This window comes from Poromitra crassiceps (assembly GCF_964638095.1).
Source record: "Poromitra crassiceps genome assembly, chromosome: 22".
Taxonomy (NCBI): Eukaryota; Metazoa; Chordata; class Actinopteri; order Beryciformes; family Melamphaidae; genus Poromitra; species Poromitra crassiceps.
This window is the reverse complement of record NC_139647.1, coordinates 20,200,360-20,222,600: the sequence shown is the minus strand read 5'-3', so window position 1 is coordinate 20,222,600 and position 22,241 is coordinate 20,200,360. Positions and strand designations below refer to the sequence as shown.

Sequence of the window (22,241 nt, the reverse complement as noted above, 5' to 3'; positions counted from 1 at the left end):
TGATAGTCTTAACAGAATACACTTATGTCCGAAACCTCTTGCAGAAATGTCCAGGGGATTGATTGCACTTGGAAGGAGTATAGAAAACACTCATTTCCAGAGTGGACAGCCAAAAAGACACATGGACAGAAAGGGATGTCCACAAAGAAATATCAAGCACATCCCATTGCTGGACACTTTCTACTACTTGCCTGAGCACTTCCAGTCAAACTGCCTTACTGCTACAGTACTTACTACAGTACTTACTACAGTACTTACTACAGTACTCACTACAGTACTCACTACAGTACTTACTACAGTACTTACTGTAGCTATTATCAAGTGGATTTTTATTGTGGGTGGGATTCAGTGTCTCGCTTCACCCACTGAGCTCCTTGGAATTCAACCTAAGGAAGGATGGCTGGGTCTCCACACCCTCCTGGGTCACCACACCCTCCTGGGTCACCACCACACCCTCCAGGACAAACATTCGATTTCGATGTGTCGAGTGAAAAGCAGAAGCTCATCAAGCACGGAGGCGCTAGGCAAACTGTTTGGATGTGAGTGGCAACCGTTCTATCGAGTTGAACGATGGTAAACCACTTTGTGTTAAAGTGCTGGTCCTATGGCAGTCCAGTGAGTTAGCAACTTTTCCAAGAATCTAAACCAACCGTCTCCATGGAGAAGCCTTGTTCCAGACTGCAAAACAAAGTAACTTAAGGACTTGTACAAGATGAAAGTACAGAGTCCAAACTTCACATTGGCTGGATGGCTGATTAGTTGACTGCCGGTCGTCTCTTCTCTCATTTTGCACAGTGCCCCTGTTCTCAACACTAACTGGATTTATTTGTAAGAGTGTGTTTTCTACCTGTAAGTGAGAGGAACATTCTTGAACCGTGGACCTCATTGCAACAAAGAGAGACTACATACATGGGAAAAGAGTCCCGCTGAGAAGATATCATAAAGCATGGTACCATTTCATAGGAAAATCAATTTGATTTCTGCACCACATTCAACTAATAGTTGACCCTCTCTCTGTGAGTGTGAGGAGGTGGAACCCCCCTGTTCCTGTGGGGGTCTCTCATTTTTCTGCACTACAAAGTTTCTAAAGAAAAAACAAACTGTTCTAGAATTGTGTAACTTTATACACAGCTGCGAGCATTTTGAATGGTTGATGGGTCACTCTACTACTCTCTCTGATTGTGGGCGGTGTGAAGATCTGATTGCTGCTGAACAGTTGCCTTTCAAACCGTTGCATCATTTTGATGAGTTAGCATAGCAACATTTTGACGAGTTAGCATAGCAAGCGCCAATTAGAAATGAACAGAGAAACTCTCAAATCACTTTGGACCTCACCGTCAACGACGGGTGCAGCTGTTCTCCAAGCATAGTTTCTGAGATGGTCTTTCAAATAAAAGTAGAGAACTGGAAAGCTTTCAATGGCTGCAGTTGACTTCTCATTAGTTTTGCACTATTTCCTCCTGAAATGCAGTCACATCAGCAGGGACGCGCAAATGACCTCAAACAGTTTAGCTGTGGCCAACACAAGCTTGTTGAGCATCCACACACTGGCCAAGTTTGCCTGATGTTCAGCGGCCATAGGAGATGGAACGGCCTTCTGGTGGCTTGTGTTGCTCTCACAGTAGAGACAACTTCAGCCGGCAGTGTCCCCCTTGGTCAGGTTGTGTCCCTAAAGCCTGGTGAGCCTGATTTCTTAACACATATACGTGCAATGTTGTTGAATGAGATTTAGTACCTGGACAGGAGACCATTGTGATTTGGCTCCTGGGCCTGAAAATGAACCACGAACCACGACCGGACTATAACTTGCCAATGGTGTAATAAGGCTGCACATTGGTTCATGTAACCAGAGCACAAGTAATATATCTTAAGTTGATTTTCCTTTATTACATGGCTATCAACAACTGGCCACAACTAACTATTTAGCCACAACCTGTGCTTCTTTCAGCACAGCTGGTTGCAGGCCTACAATTGTTTACAGGTTGAAAAGTTGTACATGTATGGTATGGTAACATATGGCTGCTGACAGAAAATGGCTTATGCTGATGGGACAATGAAGACTGTACATAGTAATTGGTTAGATATAGATTGTTTGATGAGATCAAACCTCAGCTCTTACTAACATAAGAGCGCACGGCTACCATTGTGCCTTAAATTGTTTTCTGTTTATTTTTGGAAATGGTTACAAAATCTGTCTGCTGTCGCTTGAGCAGTTGCCAAAAGTTAAACATACACAATCTAACATAACAAACAAACTGAAAACCTTTTCTTAGTTTTGTATGTTTGTGTGTATGTTTTTTTTGTATGTTTCTTTTTTTTTGGGGGGGGGGGGGGGGCTGAGTTTGCAGTCTAATAAAGGTATACTCAGCTCAACTGAAACCTACAAGCTGCTGTTTTCAGTTACAAAGTCTTAGAATTACCTGTTACCTCACAGACTGTGGCTGGACTCGTCATACTTGTCAGTGTCCCACAGGAACCTAAAGCCATTGTCATTGCTAACAAACATCTGGCAGCTGATTTTCTCCTTGACATCCATGTATTTTCATATTGACGATATGATGGTGTTGCAATGTCAGCTGTCAATGCCGGTAAATAAAAAAACAAAGTTGACAAAGCTGGTTCCTGCAGGACACAAATGATCCAGCCCGTGAATCCTAATGACACTGCTCAGGTCAGGTGGCTCCTTTCCTCTTCTGATTGTTCTGCCAAAGTTCTATCTTCATCCACTGCCTGGGGTCTGAAACAATTTAAAACCTTTTCCATGACAATGTGATTCAGCAATTAAACCAGTGACTCAAGTGTTTGTCTGATTTGTTCCAATAAATTATGTGATTACTGATTTTGAAACTAGATCTGTGATTCAGTCCACCTATAATCATACTGTAGCCTATATGTGTTGGATCTACCGAGGTTCATTCATTTTGAAACATCTCTCACACACACACACACACACACACGACATGAAGCGTAAATGCGGGGGATTTCAGAAAATGCTTCAAACATAAAAGTGGTCCTATGCATTTGTGAAGATTATCTTGGCTGAACACAAAATTTGCTGTTTCATAAACTTTTGCCTCATGAATTATTGGGGTATTTTGCAATAGGCTACTAGATTATCAGGCTGTGTTGCTGTTGTGTTTGTAAGAATTGATATCTGTGTGTGTGTGTGTGTGTGTGTGTGTGGGGAGGGGGGGCGGGGGCGGGGCTTGTGCACTGTAGTGAGGGGTACTTGACCAGTCCGGACCATTGAGTAGGTCCATGGTCCGGACTCATTCCTGCGGCTGCGGTAGCCTACATTATATTCAGTGATATATAATTATTCAGCTTTACTGTGTATCTACTGTATCTCTATGGCCAGCAGATGGAGTTGTTTTATCACAATTCTCAACACTTGAATGCACTGAGCATCATTTCATCTAGTAGCATTCAGCAGATTAAGAGAATAGATATAGTATAGCAGCTATAGTAGGCCTACATAATGATATAGTATAGCAGCTATAGTAGGCCTACATAATGATATAGTATAGCAGCTATAGTAGGCCTACATAATTTCATGGTTCTGTCTTGGGGGAAAACAAGCAAGTGGAGGAACTTACTACACATGATAGACAGACGGACGGACGGACCTAGACAGACAGACAGGCAGAGAGGAAAGAGGAATTGAAAGAACCCGAAAACAAGACGGAGGGAGGGAGAGAGGAACCGAGAGATTTGACCAACATGTAGCCTAAACTAAAGAAAATAGCATTTTTCATCCGAGAGGGAGAGGGAGAGAGAGAGGGGAGTGAGTGAGAGGGAGATCGAGTGGGAGAGGGGACCTCCCATAAGACAAAGGAGGCTGGTCTAACGGCGGATGTTGATGTGGGAAAACTGTGTGTGAGGATGGAGCATGGATGTATTATAATAACTGGATAAGGGACGTGCCACGCCCACCCATGCATTCGGACGGAGGTTACTCATTGGCGCATGATGCCAACATGGGGGGTTTTTCTTCCGGGATTTACTTCCTGACTGTGCAGCCCAAGGCGAAGTGCGCATGTGTGCCATGACGTTTTCCATGACGTCTCCCACCGAAGATGCGCGTTCATGTGACAGCCAGAGAGACAGCCAAGTTGAAAGAGGAGCCATTGTTGAAATTCACTTCGGACAACTTTAGAGCAGCTTAGAGGTGGTTAGCCGTGCGGTTGCAGATTTTAATTTGACAGTATTAGGGGTTTATATGCATAATGAACACATCGTTGGAATTGTATGTCAAACGGCTAACAGGTCTGCATGGAAATTTAACGTTAGCATAATAGGCTACAATGAGCTCGTTTACGTTAATGTGAGTAGACGGCCACAGCCTATGGGTCAGGATTGATCGGAGGATTTTGTTGTTTATTGTCATAAATAAACTTGAAAGATATAGCTTTCAAATCTGTGTCTCATCACCATCGCTCTCATGTTGTCTTTTCTCTAATCTCAAAATTGTTTAATTGACACATGACCTGTGTGGTAAAACAGCCGATATATTATTTGAGTCCATAGTAGCGTCTACCTGTTGAGTGGTCATTATGATTTGGTGCTATATAAATATAGATTGATTGAGTTGTTGACACCACATTAATATACTGGGATCTAGTGAGCTGACTAAAACTTGATAATGTGCTAATTGTTTTTACCCAGTGCTTTTTAATCGTTAGATGCCAGTTTTATTGTGATTGAGATTGATGCAATGTCAATGATAGTCCAAGGACGTCCCAAACAAACACCTGGTGTCAGACCCCACTGGTCAACAAGTGGTCAACCCTCAATAGATTCAGGACTGGACATGGCCCCTGCTTGGCCAGCCTTCACAAGTGGGGCAGCAGCCCAAGCCCACTGTGTGCTTGTGGAGAGCAGCAGACAATGCAACACATCATCGAAGCTTGCCCTCTACAAAGACTTGAAGGAGGATTAGTCACCCTCCATAGCAGATCAGGAGGCAACTGCTTGGCTCAAGGACCTTGCATTCGCTAAATAAATGAGTCTAAAAACGTGCAGTGTCACACTGTATCAAGTTGACTTGTTTAGTTCTGTCACCAGAGGGCTAGTGTTATCAAAACTTACAATAACACCTATTGGCAGCATCTTACAGTTAAAATACAAACGGTGTGTGTGTTAACCACAGAAAGTAGCATGCAACTGTTGCACAGCCACCAATCAGTGATAATATAATTAACTAGCCTAAGTATTGAAGTTGTGAGATAACTGGTGTGACTTCATGCGAGCAGCTGTAACTTGTCCCAATTTCCCCCAGGGGATCATTAAAGTCTTTCTGATTCTGATTAGATACAGACCAGCATAGTTCAACTGACTGTTTTGCTTTGATGTTGTTGGTGCCATAAAAGTGAGGGGTCCTTGAGATGAAAAAGGTGAATAGATGTACACATCAAGGTTTATGGAAAAATGTATTTTTTGAATGGAGTAGCCTACTTCCGAACATGGATGCCAGTTCTCTTGACTTGATCACAACCAATATTATAAAAGCAATAATTTAATGACTGCCTGACAAGGACCTTGTTAGTAAAAAAAAATTACAGCACTTTGACTTTGTCAAGACGTCATATCATACTCACTGTTATAACAGCAATCAGTTATCACTGGCAAGTACTGAGTACTGAGTCATGGTCTTGTCTAAATGAAAATTATAATCTATCCACTAATACAGCTCGACACCTTGGACGCTACAATACTGTCAACGGAACTGAATTGGAATCATGCACAGGGCAAGCCATTTAAAATCGTTTATTAGACAATAGACAATCACAACAGAACATGTTCATTTATAACAGGGTAGGCTAACGTAACGATACCTCCAACCAAGGCAGTGTTAGCTTGCTGTCCATGTCATAAAGAGCACAGAAAACACACATAATCCCAAACCTACGTTTTCGGTTAACAGTAGTTATCTGTACACATGTTCCGGCGGGCTACTCGTGTAAAATAACTACTTTATTATCTTAATAAAAGGCTAAATCGGACTGGATATGACCATAGCGACTGGAGCTCGAGCTCACCTCACAACAAGGAAGTGATGACGCTTCGCTCTGATGATCCGCGTTCCCGTGGCCAAATGCTCATTCATGAAATGCGCGTTCATGAAGCCCCAGAAAATACACCCGTATGCGGCTCTTAGTGGCTTCTGAAGAAAAAATGCCGCATAAAAAAATATTTGATAATTAAAAGAGTCGTTTTATACTTTGAGTGACACCCGGAAAAATTTCCCCTGGGTTTAACAGCTGTCGGCGTCCCCATGCAAGTGGATGGGAATTTTCCTTTCTGGGCTGCATGGCGTCACGTGACTTGCAATACAGAGCTTCGCCAGCATGTTCAATTGGCTTCAAAGCCCAGCGCTATTGCTGGGGGCTTGGGATGGAGCGGCTCGATCAGCTGTGATGAGGAAGGCTACCGAGTACCGACACTACCGACAGTCTGTAGCGGGCCGGGACGTGCCGTGACGCGATGGCCTCCCCACGCGCGCTGCAGAGCGCGAGGCTCGAGGCGCAATCCTCCGCTCGGAGCTGCGCGGGACGGCCGGACTTTCTGCCGTGCCACGGCGACCAGTCTGCGTGCGCAACACACAGCCACGGGAAGTGCTTCAAGCTGCACTGGTGCTGTCATCTGGGCTGGTGCCACTGTGAGTTATATCTGTTACATCTAATAATAGACTATCGTTAACGTTAGTGCAGTGCCCGTTCGCTGTCCCTATTATAGCGAGCCAGCCAACTTGAGCTAATGCTTTGCTTTGTCGTGGGACTTGCCAAATGGAATAATACCAGATACCACACTAAACTAGCCTGGTAAACCAGCCCATCACGTGACCTCACATTTCATTTGATGTGAGGTCACGTGATGGGCTGGTTTACCAGGCTAACACTAAACTGCATTGCTAGCTCAACTTGTTGTAACTAAGATATCGGCTGTTTAAAAATAATAATAATAATAATAATAATAATCAGGAGCCGAGTGCACCAGCTGGGCATACGCCTAGGTGTAACGTTACGTCCGACGTATAACTCAAAGTTACGACTAACTTCATTTTATGACTAGTGCACCAGACTAGTGTAGTCTTCAAGTCGAACTGAACCCGTTCGTCACGTGCGTCGCAGTCCGTTTCAGACTGAAAACATAACTTGTCTGAGATGACAGGTTGAGAGGCGGGTCATAGTAATATTTCGATGATTTTATTTGACAATTCTGGGGACTGGAATTGGGCTTTGGCCAATCCTGGCGTGTTCCGCCTCCAAATCGAGTGGGATTCAGCGTGTTGTGGCGCTCTCCTCGGGAAGAGCCTGCTGACGCGAGGTTAGTGGCTGAGTGGAGCTCAGCGAGCCGCAGGCAGCCAGCTGCCTTCGTGTTGCCGAGCGGAGAGTGCAGTGGAGCTTGGGAGCTAGCTGCTGCTTCCGGATTTCCACGCCCACCAAGCGTCAAGCGTCCATAGAGCCAAGCGTCAGCCCGGGTCAAATGACGCGTAGATGTGGCTGCACCGTGACAACCAGCAGCCTCTCAAGCGCGCGCCTTTATCGCTGCTGTAAATACGATATTCCTGGAATGCGCGTTTTAACGAGCCACTTACATTTCTTTGCATTCTTCTTAGACATTACCGTTTTTGTTTTTGGTTCATGTTTCATATAATTGGCCAAGTTAGTAGTTAGTTTATGGGATAGGAATTCTGCCAGATGACAGGCACTATAGGCACCATTTTCTCTTTCTTTTGGAAGAGAAAATTATCCTGAAATGAAGATTTGATTGACTGCTGCCATGTCGTGATATTATTGGTTCAAATGGGGTAGAAATTTGATAGTACTAGGTGACATCAGCAAACTGTAGATTACTGTTATCAATGAAATCTTGAAAAATGAACTTTTGATGTGAAAAAGTGTGAAAAACGAAAGAAGTTAGATTTTTGTGATTTTGTTTGCACACATTATTAAATAGGTGCACTGCATACCCAGGTATTTGAACTAAAATAAAATAAAAGTCATTTTTGGGTTCAGCTCGACTTTAAGCCCTGCGCCTGGGTGTAACTTTTACGTCTGGCAGGCGTAAAAGTTACACCCAAGGCGTACTCACTGACAGCTGTCTCACCTTGATCTGCGCTGTCGGGACTGACAGATTTGTGCTGTCGGTGCCGTTCAGCCCTGTGATGCGGGGGAATCTTCTCCAAAAATATCGATTGATATGTGCTGTAAATGGACGTTTTGGGCACAGGACCTCCGCATGTCGGCGGGTTTTTAAAAGCTGATGCGTCAGAAGATCTTTCCATTTCCTCCTGACTTCGTCAACTGCCCAGAGTGCGCAGTCCGTCATCGCATACACTCGGCTCCTGGGCGTAGTGGAGGGTAAATGCAGTTTACCAACCTCTTTGAAATGGCTCTGTATTCATCAATGAGGGGAAACACAGTGGGTAAACTACTCACCTTGAATAGTTTACTCACCTCTGTATTTACCACTACCCTACTGATATCATATTTTTCCATGGACAGATTTAACGTTATACTGTAGCTAACGTTACTACGTCCACAAACTTCAAAAGGTATTTTTTAGTAACGCTAGGCGCTAGCCCCGTAGCGTGAGTGTCACCGACTCAGCTGATGGAGGATACCAGAGCGTAAGTTACTAGTCCCGCCCACTGACATAAATAATATGGACGAAGCCACCCATTATTTTTTGGACTCACGTTTGTAAGCAAAGTGTTGTCTGTCACCACCTTGGGGCCCTTGCGCAGCTCAGGCGAGATGGCACCAGACGGGGGGGTCGTCTCACGTGGTCAGACCCAACATTGTACGTCAGCATCACAAAGCTTCCAGCAACGAAGGGTCTCTGAATCACATGTCAACTTTCCGGGAGACTTTCCCGGCAAAATCTGTGATGCTGTGGGAGAAATCCGATTGGCTGGGCTGTGACGGAAGTTGCGTGTTTTCACCCGGGGTCTATTTAGCTGATGCACGCACGGTCAGTAGGTTGGTCAATTCATATGTCTGTCACGCAGACATTTTTTTTTGTCTTGGGGGCACCTGTGTTGAATCAATGGGCGCTCAGCTTGATGCGTTTCTCGTCATCCTCTGTCATCCGCAGTCGGGCGCAGTTGGTGGGGAGCAACTGCGGCGCCTCGCTCCAAATCTGCGCCCGCCTCGCTCTCACGAGAGTCACGTGACTCACGCAGTCAGTCAGGCGGAGCAAGTCGGACAACTTTCTAACCATCATGCAACGGGGCAAGCAAGGCGCTGGTCCAATCTGCGCAGAATTTGCTCATCTCAAACGAGCCTATAGATTCATCTACGGCTGACTAGATGGGGGAGTTTCCCAGAGCTGCAGCTCTGCCTGCTATTGGCCAGTGATCGGCAAGCTGCATGATCACTGGACAGGCGACCTGTCAATTACCCCTTTTTCTATAATCCATTTGACTCTAAACAGGCGAGTTATTAAAAACAACACCCCCTACATTTATTATGAAACCGGATGTTATGGCTCCGTTCCTTTCTGAGAGCCGTTCCAAATAGCAGCTCTTCGTTCCCCTTTTTCTTGTTCTTTTTTTTTAGCGGGCGGTCACTACTGTTTATCTGCAAAATAATCACTAGGATAATGATATGCGCACATCCCTACCCGACACCAGAATTGAATGTTGGCATATAGTGTGAATCACTCTTAGCGCTTTCAGACCGACACGGTTCTGGTTCTGGCTCCGGCTCCGTTCTGGAGTCTCAGAACCTTGGTGCTTTCTGGTGAACCAGCCCGTGTTCACACCAGTTTAAGCGGAACCAAAGTGGGAGGACATTATTCGGTAGTCCTTCTTCAGTTTTTTTTTTTTTTTTTAAGTTTATTAATTATTTGGTCTGGCGTTCGAGTGAACCCAGCCTTGGCCCTCTCTTCCGCAAGTTCGGCATAATGACTTGCTCTTTCTTGTACTGCTTTCTAGCTTTTCTTGAGATTCGGTAGATGCCCAAATCGCCACTAAACATTTGGTTTCCTCAGCAGACCACTGCAAATTATTTTTCTCTGTGTTGTCACTGCCTTCTTCTCCTTCCTGCTCGTTTTCACAGCCTAGAATGAGACACGCCCACTGATGATGTCACGGTTCCCAAGGAAAACCAACTATTTTTTGGTTCCGCTGAGAACCAACTTTTCAGGTTCCGAACCAATTATTTTTTCGGTCTGAACGCGCCGGCCAGTTCAGATTAGGGTTCTGGATTGGGTGTACCATATTTTTGGCATACACATCTTGCCTTGGGCAGCTGTAAAGGATGTTCAAAATGTTTCAGTTGTTAGGAAGAGGCGTGTCCTGCAACCGTCTGAAATGGAAGTGAATTGAACCCCGTGCTGCCAGATCAGACCGTCCCAACTCCAGATTAAATCTGTTTTTCTGTTCAGTCCTGGAGGAAGACGTATCACATGACCTCATTCCTCAGATTCCATAGACGTCTCAGCAGAGAGAGAGAGCGAGACAGAGAGAGAGAGAGAGAGAGAGAGAGTGAGAGGAACACACACACACACACACACACACGCACGCACGCACGCACGCACACACACACACACACACACACACATACATACACACACACACACACACACACACACACACACACACACACACACAATAGGGCTGCACGATTAATCGAAATAAAATCACAATCTCGATTCATACCTACCGCCGATCTCATTTCTAAATGGCATTGATTCTGTGTAATAAAATAATAAATAATAAAAGTTGATGATGATGACAATAATTGATTAATATATTTTTTTTTCATATCGGGGAAATGAGTGCAATAAACACTGTGTGTAAAAAATCGTGAGAGAGAATCGTTTCTCAATCTCAATTCAGAGAAATAAAATCGTGATTTTCATTTTTATCCAGAATCGTGCAGCCCTAACACACACACAGGTGCAGTGCACATATCCGCGCCCGCTCCGCCACAGTTAAAACTCTCATGGGATACAGAGTACAGAGATGTAAGGTCATTCACTGCCCAACAACGTGCTAAAACTAAATACTGAAGGAGGGGTTAGGAGTGCATGAGTGCAGTAAATTACTTGAGGGAAAACAAATGGAAGTTTGTGGGAGAAAAATAAAATAAAGCGACTACCTATGTCAGCATCGTCAGCCACAAAGGCAACAAAATATTAACCCAGGATTGCTATTTTACTTGAAATGAGAAAACAATATTTCTTTATTATTCGAGTAGCCTAGGCTACTTATTCTTTATATTCGCTCCAGTTAAATGTGAAAACTGAAAATAAACATTGTTGAAATATTATTGAATTGTAAGCTATTTGATGTAATAGTCATTTGTTGTCTATACAGGTGTTGATACAACTATTAAGCTACTTCAATATAGGCCTATATGCCACTGAATCATAATGCAAGTATGTTCTGGACCCTTGTTAGCGGCAAGCGCTTCCCTTTGCTGTTGGGTTTCTTTGGCCATGGTTAGGCGTAAGCGGTGCCTGGCGGAGATCTGCACTCCACTGAGTGCACTTTTCTACAGAGATGATGTGAAGTCTCGTGGATTTGGTCGCGATACGTAAACTAAACTACAAATAACACATGTAACTAAAGGATCAGGTTAGTGGTGGTTAGTGTCATATGACAGTGAAAGCCTTGTGACCGGAAGGACATGTTTAAAGAGGCAACTACTGCCATTTAGCAAGGCACTAGTTACACTGTATGTATGAAGGTAACCCTCCAACTCCCTGAAACTCCATGCCATATTAGAATGAGTTTAAATTACAATGTGTTTTAGTTAAAAAGTCTGGAACTTACAGTACGTCAATAAGAATGTGATCCCGGTGAATTTAAATGAGAGTGTTATTAGTCAACTAGCCTGCTAAATAAAAATTGGAGTGAATGATGATGGGGATGGTGTAAATAGAGGCTAGGCCTCTGAGGAGTGAAGGAGAGGAGGGGAGAGGAAACGATGAGATTAGAGGAAGAGGAGCCAGAAGAAGAGAGGAGAGGAGGAAGCAGAATGCTATGGAAGGAGGTGGGGGAGGGGAGCAGAGAGAGAGAGCGAGGCAAGGGGAACAACAAGGACCCTAGAAAAGAAGGATCAGACATCACTCACGTCACAGTGTTCAGATTTTGCATTGGTGCCAGCTCTGTTGAAGTGAATGGGGCAGGCATGGTGCTTTGATTGAAAAATGCTTCCACCAGATTAAAGAAAACACACATGACGTGATGACTGATGCCCCGTTCGGTCATGTATCATGATGTAGTTGAGCTAATTCTAGCTCTATTTTTGGACCAAACAGGGGCTTAAGTTGAGCTATATGCAGCTGCTGGACAGAGCCATGATCTGTTTGGAGACCAGTAATAAGGAAAACAAATGCACACATTTTACATAAGAAAACGTCAGTCATCATCATGTAATGTGTTTTCATTAAAGGACGGCTTTACCGTGGGGAATATGAATATATATCAATCTCACGCCCCTAAGGTTTTAGAATCCGTTGAAATATTTAGAAATTGGAGCTTCACTGCCTGACCTATCAGGCATCTCTCACATTTTTAGGGAAGCCGGATGACGCGTTACGCGTCACCCGGCTTCCCTCCCCGCTTGCGGAACTCGAGCGCCTATGAACTACAAGTCTTGTGAGCCATGGTCCCACCTCTAGAGGTCCTCCACGCCCCTTCAGAGCTCTCGACGAAAAGCAAAAGGCAGCCATCTTGTTCACCCGCATAGCATACTGTAGCTAGGTTAGCTTCCCATAGTTCCTTGCAAAGAGACCATTATCTCGGGAACGGAAGCACTAATCGACACGGGACTGGCGGCATTGGAAAGCTCGTCAAATTTTACATCTAGTAGTAGGTGAGTTGAAGTAACGAAATCAACGCTGAGCAATGTACCCATTTTTACAGAAAATAGTTACAACATCAGATGCGCGTAACTCCTACGAAAATGCCTTAAAATGCATGAAAAAAAAATTATGAAGACATCTCCCGACATATATACTACCGTTTACATTTGGTGCAATTTGGAGGCAATTTTATTTTCGATTTATTTCTTCTTCTTTGTATCTTTTATTGTCGAAGCCTTCTTCTTCTTCTTCTTCTTTGAGTTTTATGGCGGTTGGCAAACATATATGTGCATTACCGCCACCTACTGGAGTTTGATATCAGCCAAATGCCTGAGGGGGTGGGCATGAAAACGAAGGCCACGCGAGCCCAGTGCATTGTGGGAAATGTAGTATTTCGGGTCCCTGCACCCGCCCCTCCCCTCCACCACCCCCCCCCCCCCCCCCCCTCCACACAGAGTGGATTTCTGGTGATATCTCTGGCGGGAAACAACCAATTTCAAAAATTTCAACGGATTCGAAAACCTTAGGGGCGTGAGATTTAATATATATTCATATTCCCCACGGTAAAGCCGGCCTTTAATCTGGTGGAAGCATTTTTCACTCAAAGGTGAAACGCCACAGATATGATGGTTTATAGTATGGGTGGGGGAAAAATCGATACAGCATAGTATCGCGATATTTTGCCTGACGATATTGTATCGATATTTGGATGCCAAGTATCGATATAAAAAAAAAAAAAAAATGCAGGCCATGCCAGGCCACCGGGCATCTGCCCGAAGCGCCCAATGTTGCAGTCCGCGCCTGCAGTGGCGTATTGAGTCCAGATAAGCTTAATAATGTAGCCTACATGTGGGGCAAAAACAAAACAAAACAAAAAAACACTGCATGTTTTACTTCCGGTGAGGTCAAGGAAAAGGTAGGAAAAGGAGTTAGACAATATATCGAAATATCGCGATATTCAATATATCGCAATACTATCGTATCGTGACTCAAGTATCATTTTAGTATCGTATCGTGGGCATCTGGTGATTCCCACCTCTAGTTTATAGTAGTAGGACCTACTACCCTGTCTGCTCCATTCACTTCAATAGAACTGGCCCCAAAGTCTGGCCCCAATGCAACATTTGAACGCTGTGACGTGAGTGTTGTCTCATCCTTCTTTTTAGGGTCCTTGGGGAAGAAAAGGAAGAAGGAGGGGGAAAGAGGGAGGGGAGGTGGTGAGAGGAGAGACGAGGAGACGAGGAGAGAGGAGAGGGAAAGGGGAGGAGGAGAAGTATCACCGTCCTATTAGCAAGTAGAGTTAACAGTCAACTGTCACAGTGTCTCTCCCTGGGGACTGTTCCCTCTCTCCCTGTGTGTGTGTGTGTGTGTGTGTGTGTGTGTGTGTGTGTGTGTGTGTGTGTGTGTGTGTGTGTGTGTGTGTGTGTGTGTGTGTGTGTGTGTGTGTTACAGTAGTGGAATAGCTCAGTCCTTTGAAGAACTAGATGTTGGAGAATGATGAAGGGGAAGGAGTGAAGGAGGGAGCTGATGAAGAGCACGTGACAGCGACTTTAGTTGACTGGTTTTATTCGGTATCGAGGGGGGAAGGGAGGGAGAAGGCTACAAAAACGTTGAAGCTCAATTCTGAGGCTGTTCTGTAAATAGGTGTGGGGGGGGGTGGCTTGAGCCACACCCACTTTCGGTCTAAACGCCACCCACTTCTGATTTAAGCCACGCCCCTTCCGAGTACAGCGGTTGATGCTAGACTAGCCTAAGTAAGTAGGTTTTCTATATCTTACATTTTGTTGCTTCCTTGTGTTTGTCTTACATCATTATGTTCTCATTTCACCCTACGTGTCAGTGACCTATTTCAATAGGAGACTGTTGTTGTTGCGTTACAGACCACCAGAGGTCGCCGGTTACAGATCCCCGACTCTGGCGTTTGCACTGCACGCATATATACTCGGCGTCGCGCACCGCTCAAATTTGCCACCGTGCGCTGCGCTCAACTACTTGCACAACTCCACTACTTCCTGAAATGAGTAGGGCATCTATTAGTCTCTTAAAACAGACTGTCTCATCTACATCCGGCGAATGCAGCTATATACAGTCTGTACGTTACACCCCCAGAACATGCACAAGGAAGTTGGGAAAAAACCTTCAGACAGGAAAGAAGTTCGACGGAATCCGACCAATCTCGACACGTGTGCAGCATATTGGATTTTGATTGGACTAATGAGCGGAAGACCCGCCTTTCTACTTCCCATTCCGGTTGGTGCATGATTCTCCCCCACGAAGTACAGACGGTATGGCGGAAGCATTTGAAAATTGCGGAAGCCAACTCGTCTGTTCTAAGAGACTAGGCATCTATCTGGTTTCCTGTCCTACACTATTGGATGAACTGATTAATGTCAGGTGTGCCTGACTGCTGCAGTCACAACAACAGTGATCAGGCACAGCTGACAGTAATCAGTTCATCCAATAGTGTGGAAACCAAGATGCCCTACTCATTTCAGGAAGTAGTGGAGTTGTGCAAGTAGTCTATTGTTTAAACTTTGACCTACTTACAGCTGACCTCCCTCCGCTCGACCTCGCGGTGAGAGAAGACAAGATGGCTTCTCATGTGAAGGCTGCTTTACTCACACCATCGCAAGAGGTCGCCTCCGTTCACATCGCTCATTTAACCCCCTTGAAAATCGACCAATGTTGTGGAGATGTTCCTGCTGTTTTCTCCAGTAATTCTCCCTGTTGTGTCTCTGCGCAGGTAAATACTTGTACCAGCCCATGAGCAGTGTGATGGACCTGCCCAGCACCTCGGTTCCCTCCGGTCCGTCAGAACACGCTCCGTCCTTCAGCCTCTCCGTCTCGTTGGCCGAGCGTTTCCTCCGCTCGGCGTCCTCCATGGTCGCCCCGGCGACGCCGCCGACGCCGAAGCTCTGCGTCGTCGCCGGGCTGTTTGCGGACGACTACGCGGTGAAGAGGATCAACGGCAAGATGTGCTACGTTCAAAGGCTGCCCCTAACTCCGCCCCCAAAGACTCAAGCCACTCCCACAAAGCCACCGAGCATGCTCGGCAGCCCCGAATCTGGTCATCCAACCCCGATGCACCAATCTCGTCTCTGCCCGCAGCCGTCCAATCAAAACACTCCACAGACTACGAAACCGTACCCGCCAAAGTTGGGTCAGAGGCTGGTGGGACACAGGTCGCAGCCTGGCTCCCACCTCTCCAGCTCTGAGGACTCTGGTATAAATGCAGTGGGAGGAGCTTATACAGAATCGTATGAGGAAGAGGAAGGGGAGGAGGAAGACGAGGAAGTAGAGGAGGAGTCCAGGAGCGAGGCGGAGTCGAGTCACAGCTGTGACTGGAAGCAGGAGGACTTTTCTTTGTTAGCTCCTTCCAGGTCTCTGCTGGAGATTATAGAGAAGATAGAGACCACCGTTTGACAGACACACACACACACACACACACACACACACACATGTAAGTACACACACACACACACACACACACACACACACACACACACACACACACACACACACATGTATTTCTTTACCTGGACTATTTGATTGACTGTTTTTCCTAATCCTGTATTTGTCTGTCTTTCAGACTAAGCAGCCCACGTGTGTTTTGTTCCCATGGTCAATTAAATGCAATTCATTGCGTGGTTGCTGTGAATTTAATATTGTGAGAGAATTTTCCTGGGCTTCATTCCATTTTCTGCATCCTAAACCAATTCCCTAACCTGACGCTGCCAGATCGATGAGTTTGCTTCAAATATCTGTTTCACAAACAACATCCATCTGGATTCGGCCAAGCTACATTGCTGAAGAGGGCGGTCACTTTTTTCAAGCTACTAGGCAGGTGATTGGATGGACCGTCTGTCTGTCACCGTCTGGGCTTGCCAGCGCCAACCAATCAGATCGACTTCCCTTCATGACGTAGCAGCGCCTGATCAGACTTCCCTTCATGACGTAGCAGCGCCTGATCAGCTAGGACTACAATTGCTAATAGTTAGCATGGAGGTCGCAGATTTTTTGCTGTTTTTGTAAGGTGAATATTGGGTGCAACCATTGACTATTCAATTTGCCAAAAGAAAGAAGAATTACTGCAGATGTCTGACTGAGGATGAAGTGCAGGTAGGCCATTTTGCACGTTAAATGTAACTGATTGGATTAACTGATGTTACGCTAACGATAGCAACATTTGGAGGTTGGGGTGCTACGTCTGATGATTGATGATTAATGTTAACGTTAACAGCGATTCATTCATAACACATATCGTTGTTCGTTTCTTCAGGGAACTGATGACACGATATGACACCGAGTGGCACGCACCCTGGACGGCTAACGTCATGGAGACGCAACGCTCTCTAGCCTTTATGATCATGGCAACAACCAAATGCTTTGATACAATATAATGATTTAACGCTACTATTTAACTGGTGAATTTTAGCATATGTGTCAGTGGAATGGTAGATATTTACGCATGACTGGAGAATGTTATTTGCTTACTTGTAATAATAAACTAAACGGAGAAATGACGGCCGTGTGTGGTGTTGTTGTTACATAATCTGCTGGTCTTGAGGCACGATTGGGTCAAATGATAAGACGATGTAAATGCATAAAGATGTTGTCAGATGAATCTGCGAAAGGGAGCTGCCTGGAGCCCAGAGGACGTCAACAGAGAAGAGGAAAAACACCCTGGTTACACCATGCAGCATGTATTTGGATATAATCTCTAACTTTAAGAATGGTTCCTTGTTGATATACCGTATTCCTAGTATTGGCTCCCATGACGTTTGTTTACCCCCTATCTAAAGTACAAGTGCAAAATCTTAAGCTACCGGTATGTTCTATCGATAAACCAATTTCTCGAATAACAGCTCCAAAATATCAGACATATAGGACTACTATATGCTAGAGCTATATTCACACTTCACAGTATAATTTATGCAAGCGGGGGAAAATATCAGATAAACTGATTGTTGTATTGTATCCTGAGATCTTTAATCTCGCCTGTATAACATAATATGTCACTCGGACACCAACGTGAGTTAACGTGGTTTATTAAACAGCAGCCAACATTCCAATCATAGCAGAATACACTTCAGCTAGCAGTAAAGGGACAATACATCACACTGATCTTTGCAGTTCTGTGTTGATTAGCTAATAATTCAGTGGCATTTTGATTAACGTTATGATTTATTTCGATTTGGAACAAAAATGATGGTTTAACAGATTGCATGTTTACTGGGCTGTGGTGAGAGTGAGAAGGGCTTTGTGTTTGTGTGACTTGCGTGAATGGCTAGCCGTTAGCCATTACAGCCTTACAGCTAATAAGTTATCCCAGCCTAGCCTGAAGGCTATCTCCCCAAATTCTACAACAATGTCTTGTTTACTAACGTTCATAGTTGATAACATTACAGCAATACAGTTACGGTTTCGTACTCACTGTAAGATCAAGTGTTTAACGTTTATGTTAGCTTATTGTTTTGAATAGAATGTTTGACTAGCACACTGGAGCTAGCCTCGGTAGCCGCCGCCGTGTTGAATAGTGAAAGAACTACAAACGCAGAGGCGCCTCTCGGTGGCGTCACACCCGGTCTCGCCTAAAGCCCGCCCCTAGCTCACGCTGATTGGTGCGCCTGTGTGGCGGCCGGTTTGAATGCATCTCTGAGGCCAGGGCCAGACTGAGGTGGATTGTGAATTTGTGGAACAATGCCGCCCCCGTCTGGTGGAGTCAGGCTACCAATTCCCATGGTGCTAGCCAAACCTTTCTGAACCTCCTTATTTTACATGCACGTGTCGCGCACGCACGCACACGCACACACACACACACACACACGCACACACGCACACACGCACACACACACACATACACACACACGCACGCACACACACACACACACACGCACGCAACTGGACGAAACAAACAGGCACACACTCTAGGACAAGTTATAATGCTACTTGGTATTTAATACCAATGAAAAAGCCAAACTAAAGAAATAAAGCTGCTAAAACATCTAATGCCTGATTTCTGATTGAAGACAGCTCAGGAAAGTTGTGAAATCTTCTATCTATAAAATTAAGTATGTGGACTGTTTGTTTGAAGTTCTGTGTTTGGCCACAGCTATGCCGTTTTACGTGCGATCGGGCTGAAACCTTCAGGGTGTGATATATACTATCATATAGTATTTATACTATATACTATAATGTAATATATTTACTATAAGCCTGTTCTGGATTCATCTAAGTTAAGTATTACATGCATACATACGCATATACAGTCATATTTACACATGGAAATACAAGTAGACGGACTTGCCTGAGACAACTTACTAACTAGTCTTACTAACTTTACTAACTAGTCTTAGCTCCTCCCACAGCTGAGCCCAGTTCTCTCCTGCTCTTCCTTCATTGTCAGGTTTGTTTTTCATGCATGAGCGAAACAATCAATAGAAGGATTAAAGACGGCAGAAAACAATTCCAATGACTTCATGCCTGTTAGCCAGCTAGGGGGCGGGGCCACAGGGCAACTGTGTTGTAACATGCACTCCCAACAATCACCATTCAACCATGTGCATTGTGTATGTGACCTGTCAAGTACCCATTGGTTTAGGCAAACAATACTAAAATTGCTTAATGTTGGCTACTGTTATTTTGCTGAAATTTTATTGAAATAGGCAAAATTACACACACACACACACCTTTGGAAACCAGACTTTGACGGTTCATGAATAATTGCATCATAAACAAAACCACATACAGTTTGCCTGTCAGCACCATTGCATAATGCATTCTCTTAGGCAATGTTAACATGAATAGTATTTGACCAGTAGCCGAGCAGCAAAGACATCATGCACAGAGAGGATGTAACAGCCTATTATAACAGTAGCATGTCAGGCAGTAAATCCTCTTCAGTGATTATCGGAAAACTTGCCATTTTATGTATCTGGAACAACATTCCTCTGTAAATCTGAATAAACAACAAATAAGCAATAAAATATTTTATAATTTCCTTCCCCAGATATGTCTCTTAATAAAAACAAATTAATTATTTCTTCATTTTGTTTTTAAAGAGTTTTAAACACTTTGAGAAGAAAAAGAACAATATACCGTAGTCTTGTATCCATGTTGTCAACCCTGTTACTTTTAACGAAAACACCCCTTCAGACATAATGGACCGTTCCAAAAGTTGTAGCATTTCCAGGAAGTGACATCACCTGCCTTTTCTAAAGATGATGGTGGAAAGATAAGTAAGTGACATCTGCTTTTAATTAATTTTCTTCAAGTTTTGTAAAGTCTGACAGAGGGGGACGAGCACGCTGTGTCAGCCCTGTTACCAGAAAAGCATACATTAAAAAGTTATTTGTTTGGAATTTTAAATGTAGATATATAAGATAATTTCGGCCTCTCATGAATGCACACCATGTGGTGTTAGCACCTTTACCAGATGGCTAGTAATGGCTGCCAACAACATTTTTCGTCACCCCTGTTACCATTCTAGGGTAACAGGGTTGACGAAAGTATGCTTTTGTGTGTACATGAAAATAAACTTTTCTTGCCAATAGTATTTAGAGAATATATACATGTTTTTACAGTTTCATCCCTAAATATTATGGTATATATATTAATCAACAAACAAGCTACAAAAAGCTCAAAACATAAACAAGGCTATTAGGAGGAACCAAGATTGTCTCTATTTCAGTTAATGCAAAATAAGAAACCTGAACTATTTTCGTCAGGAGATGATGCGAAGTTGGAATGGTTATTCAGAGATGAAGTCTTTAGTTTGGCCAGGTTTATTGGGAGTGCTTGGAAACTCAGAATGGAGAAGTTGTTCATCTGAATATACAGTACACTCTGTCTTGTTTATGTTTTGAGCTTTTTGTAGCTTGTTTGTTGATTTGTTTGTATTGTTGAATTTGAATGATTTGTGTCTTGTCAGCCCAGACGGGTTGGGCACCATGAATATGGTGCATGACACAGAAATAAAATGTATCTATCTATCTATCTACTACTTGGGAGATAATGTGCCTCTCTCGTTCATCAGATGAAGCTTTATATTTGCTTTTTAAGTCCCTCAACAGTGCAGAATGGAATTTGAGGGTTTTCCGTACTTGTGACCGTCCAGCAGAGGTGCTCAGTTGATGCTTGACTTTAGAAGATGGGGATGCCTTTTTATTCTTTAGGCAGAAGAACCTGGTTTTGTATTTATATGTCCTTTGTTTTTCTTTTTCCAGTCTTTGCTTCAATTTCTCCAGGTCATGGTGAAGCTTCTTTCTCTCCCTCTTTGACCTTAAACGCCCCTGTTCACGTTGCCTTGAGGGCCCTGGATTGGGGCTTGGATCAGGCTCTTCATCACGCCCTGGATTTGGCTCTGGATCTGGACTTATAGGTGGTGTCATGCACTGATCTATGGCTGCTGTACTTGCTGCTTTGGCTGTTCTGCATTTCACTGTGAAAATGTTCTGAAATGCACTATTTTTCTTTTTTAGAATGCTGTGATTGGGGGGATGTTGGGTTATGTCAACCCTGCAAAAAGTTTGACCTGTCTGGTTTTTAAAATGTTACATTTCAGCTGTCAATCAACATAAAGCTGGTGTGTGTGTGGGGGGGGGGGGGACACTACTGCACTGCAGTGAGTTACACAGAATCCAGGAAGCTAGACGTTTTTACCTTCAAAATAAAAGCAATAACTTATTACTTGGTAAACAAAAAACAGATTAGTCGACTCACTACGGGTTAAAATTTACTTTTCGAAGGCAGCAGATATTCTTCCAGTTTATATATATACCGTATATATATATATATATATATATATCTCACTCTTGGAAAAAGAAGAAGCAAAGAGCAAAGACTGGCAAATAAATAGTTAGAAATGCTGATTTTATTTGTGATCACTCATGTACACTAGAAACAATGGGCTGTTAATACCTTTTCGCCTACGCACAAAAACTGCAGCACAATAATCAATGAACATGAATCATACCAGCAGACAATGTGTATTTCTGTGACATTTGAAAATCAAAATAAACATTGACAAGTTGAAATTGTGATCATTAAGTTAGTGTTGATTTGCAAGATTTTTTTCTGGTCTCGTCTGGTCTCGACATGCAAAGCTGCTTCTTAGTGTGCCGTTACACCGTGCTCACGATCTACAAGTCACCACAAAGCATTTAATTTCATTTCTGAGCAGGCCCGTAGCCAGGGTTTGAGAAATACCGAGGTCGTTTTAGCGCGGCTTGGGGTGCCCAGGGGGCGCTGTGCCCCCCCGGATTGAAAATTGTGTCCATTTTAAAGTAAAATGCTTCAATCTGGTGCACTTTGAGAGCAAAATTAAGAGGCTAGATCTATAAAGAACTACAGACATCATGTTAGATTAATATCCTCTTTACTGTGCTGTTGCTTTAAAATGATACAAAAAATAAATGTCTCCC

At 44.0% G+C, this 22,241-nt stretch overlaps 2 protein-coding genes across 2 annotated transcripts in view; both read left to right on the top strand.

The window, feature by feature from the left end:
- Nucleotides 1-2,187, top strand: part of piezo1 (piezo type mechanosensitive ion channel component 1 (Er blood group)) — a 110,792-nt gene extending 108,605 nt beyond the window's left edge. Inside the window, exon 54 of the mRNA XM_083658589.1 lies at nucleotides 1-2,187. This exon is cut by the window's left edge and continues 126 nt beyond it. Within this exon, the coding sequence (XP_083514715.1) occupies nucleotides 1-3 (3 nt within the window). The 3' untranslated portion in view covers nucleotides 4-2,187.
- A 4,210-nt stretch (nucleotides 2,188-6,397) lies between these two features.
- LOC310796488 (UPF0524 protein C3orf70 homolog A-like) lies at nucleotides 6,398-16,437 on the top strand. Its single transcript, XM_083658680.1, has 2 exons — nucleotides 6,398-6,658; nucleotides 15,563-16,437. The coding sequence occupies exons 1-2, from the start codon at nucleotides 6,484-6,486 to the stop codon at nucleotides 16,240-16,242; spliced, it is 855 nt and encodes a 284-aa protein (XP_083514806.1). The 5' UTR covers nucleotides 6,398-6,483; the 3' UTR covers nucleotides 16,243-16,437.
- The last annotated feature ends 5,804 nt before the right edge of the window (nucleotides 16,438-22,241 follow it).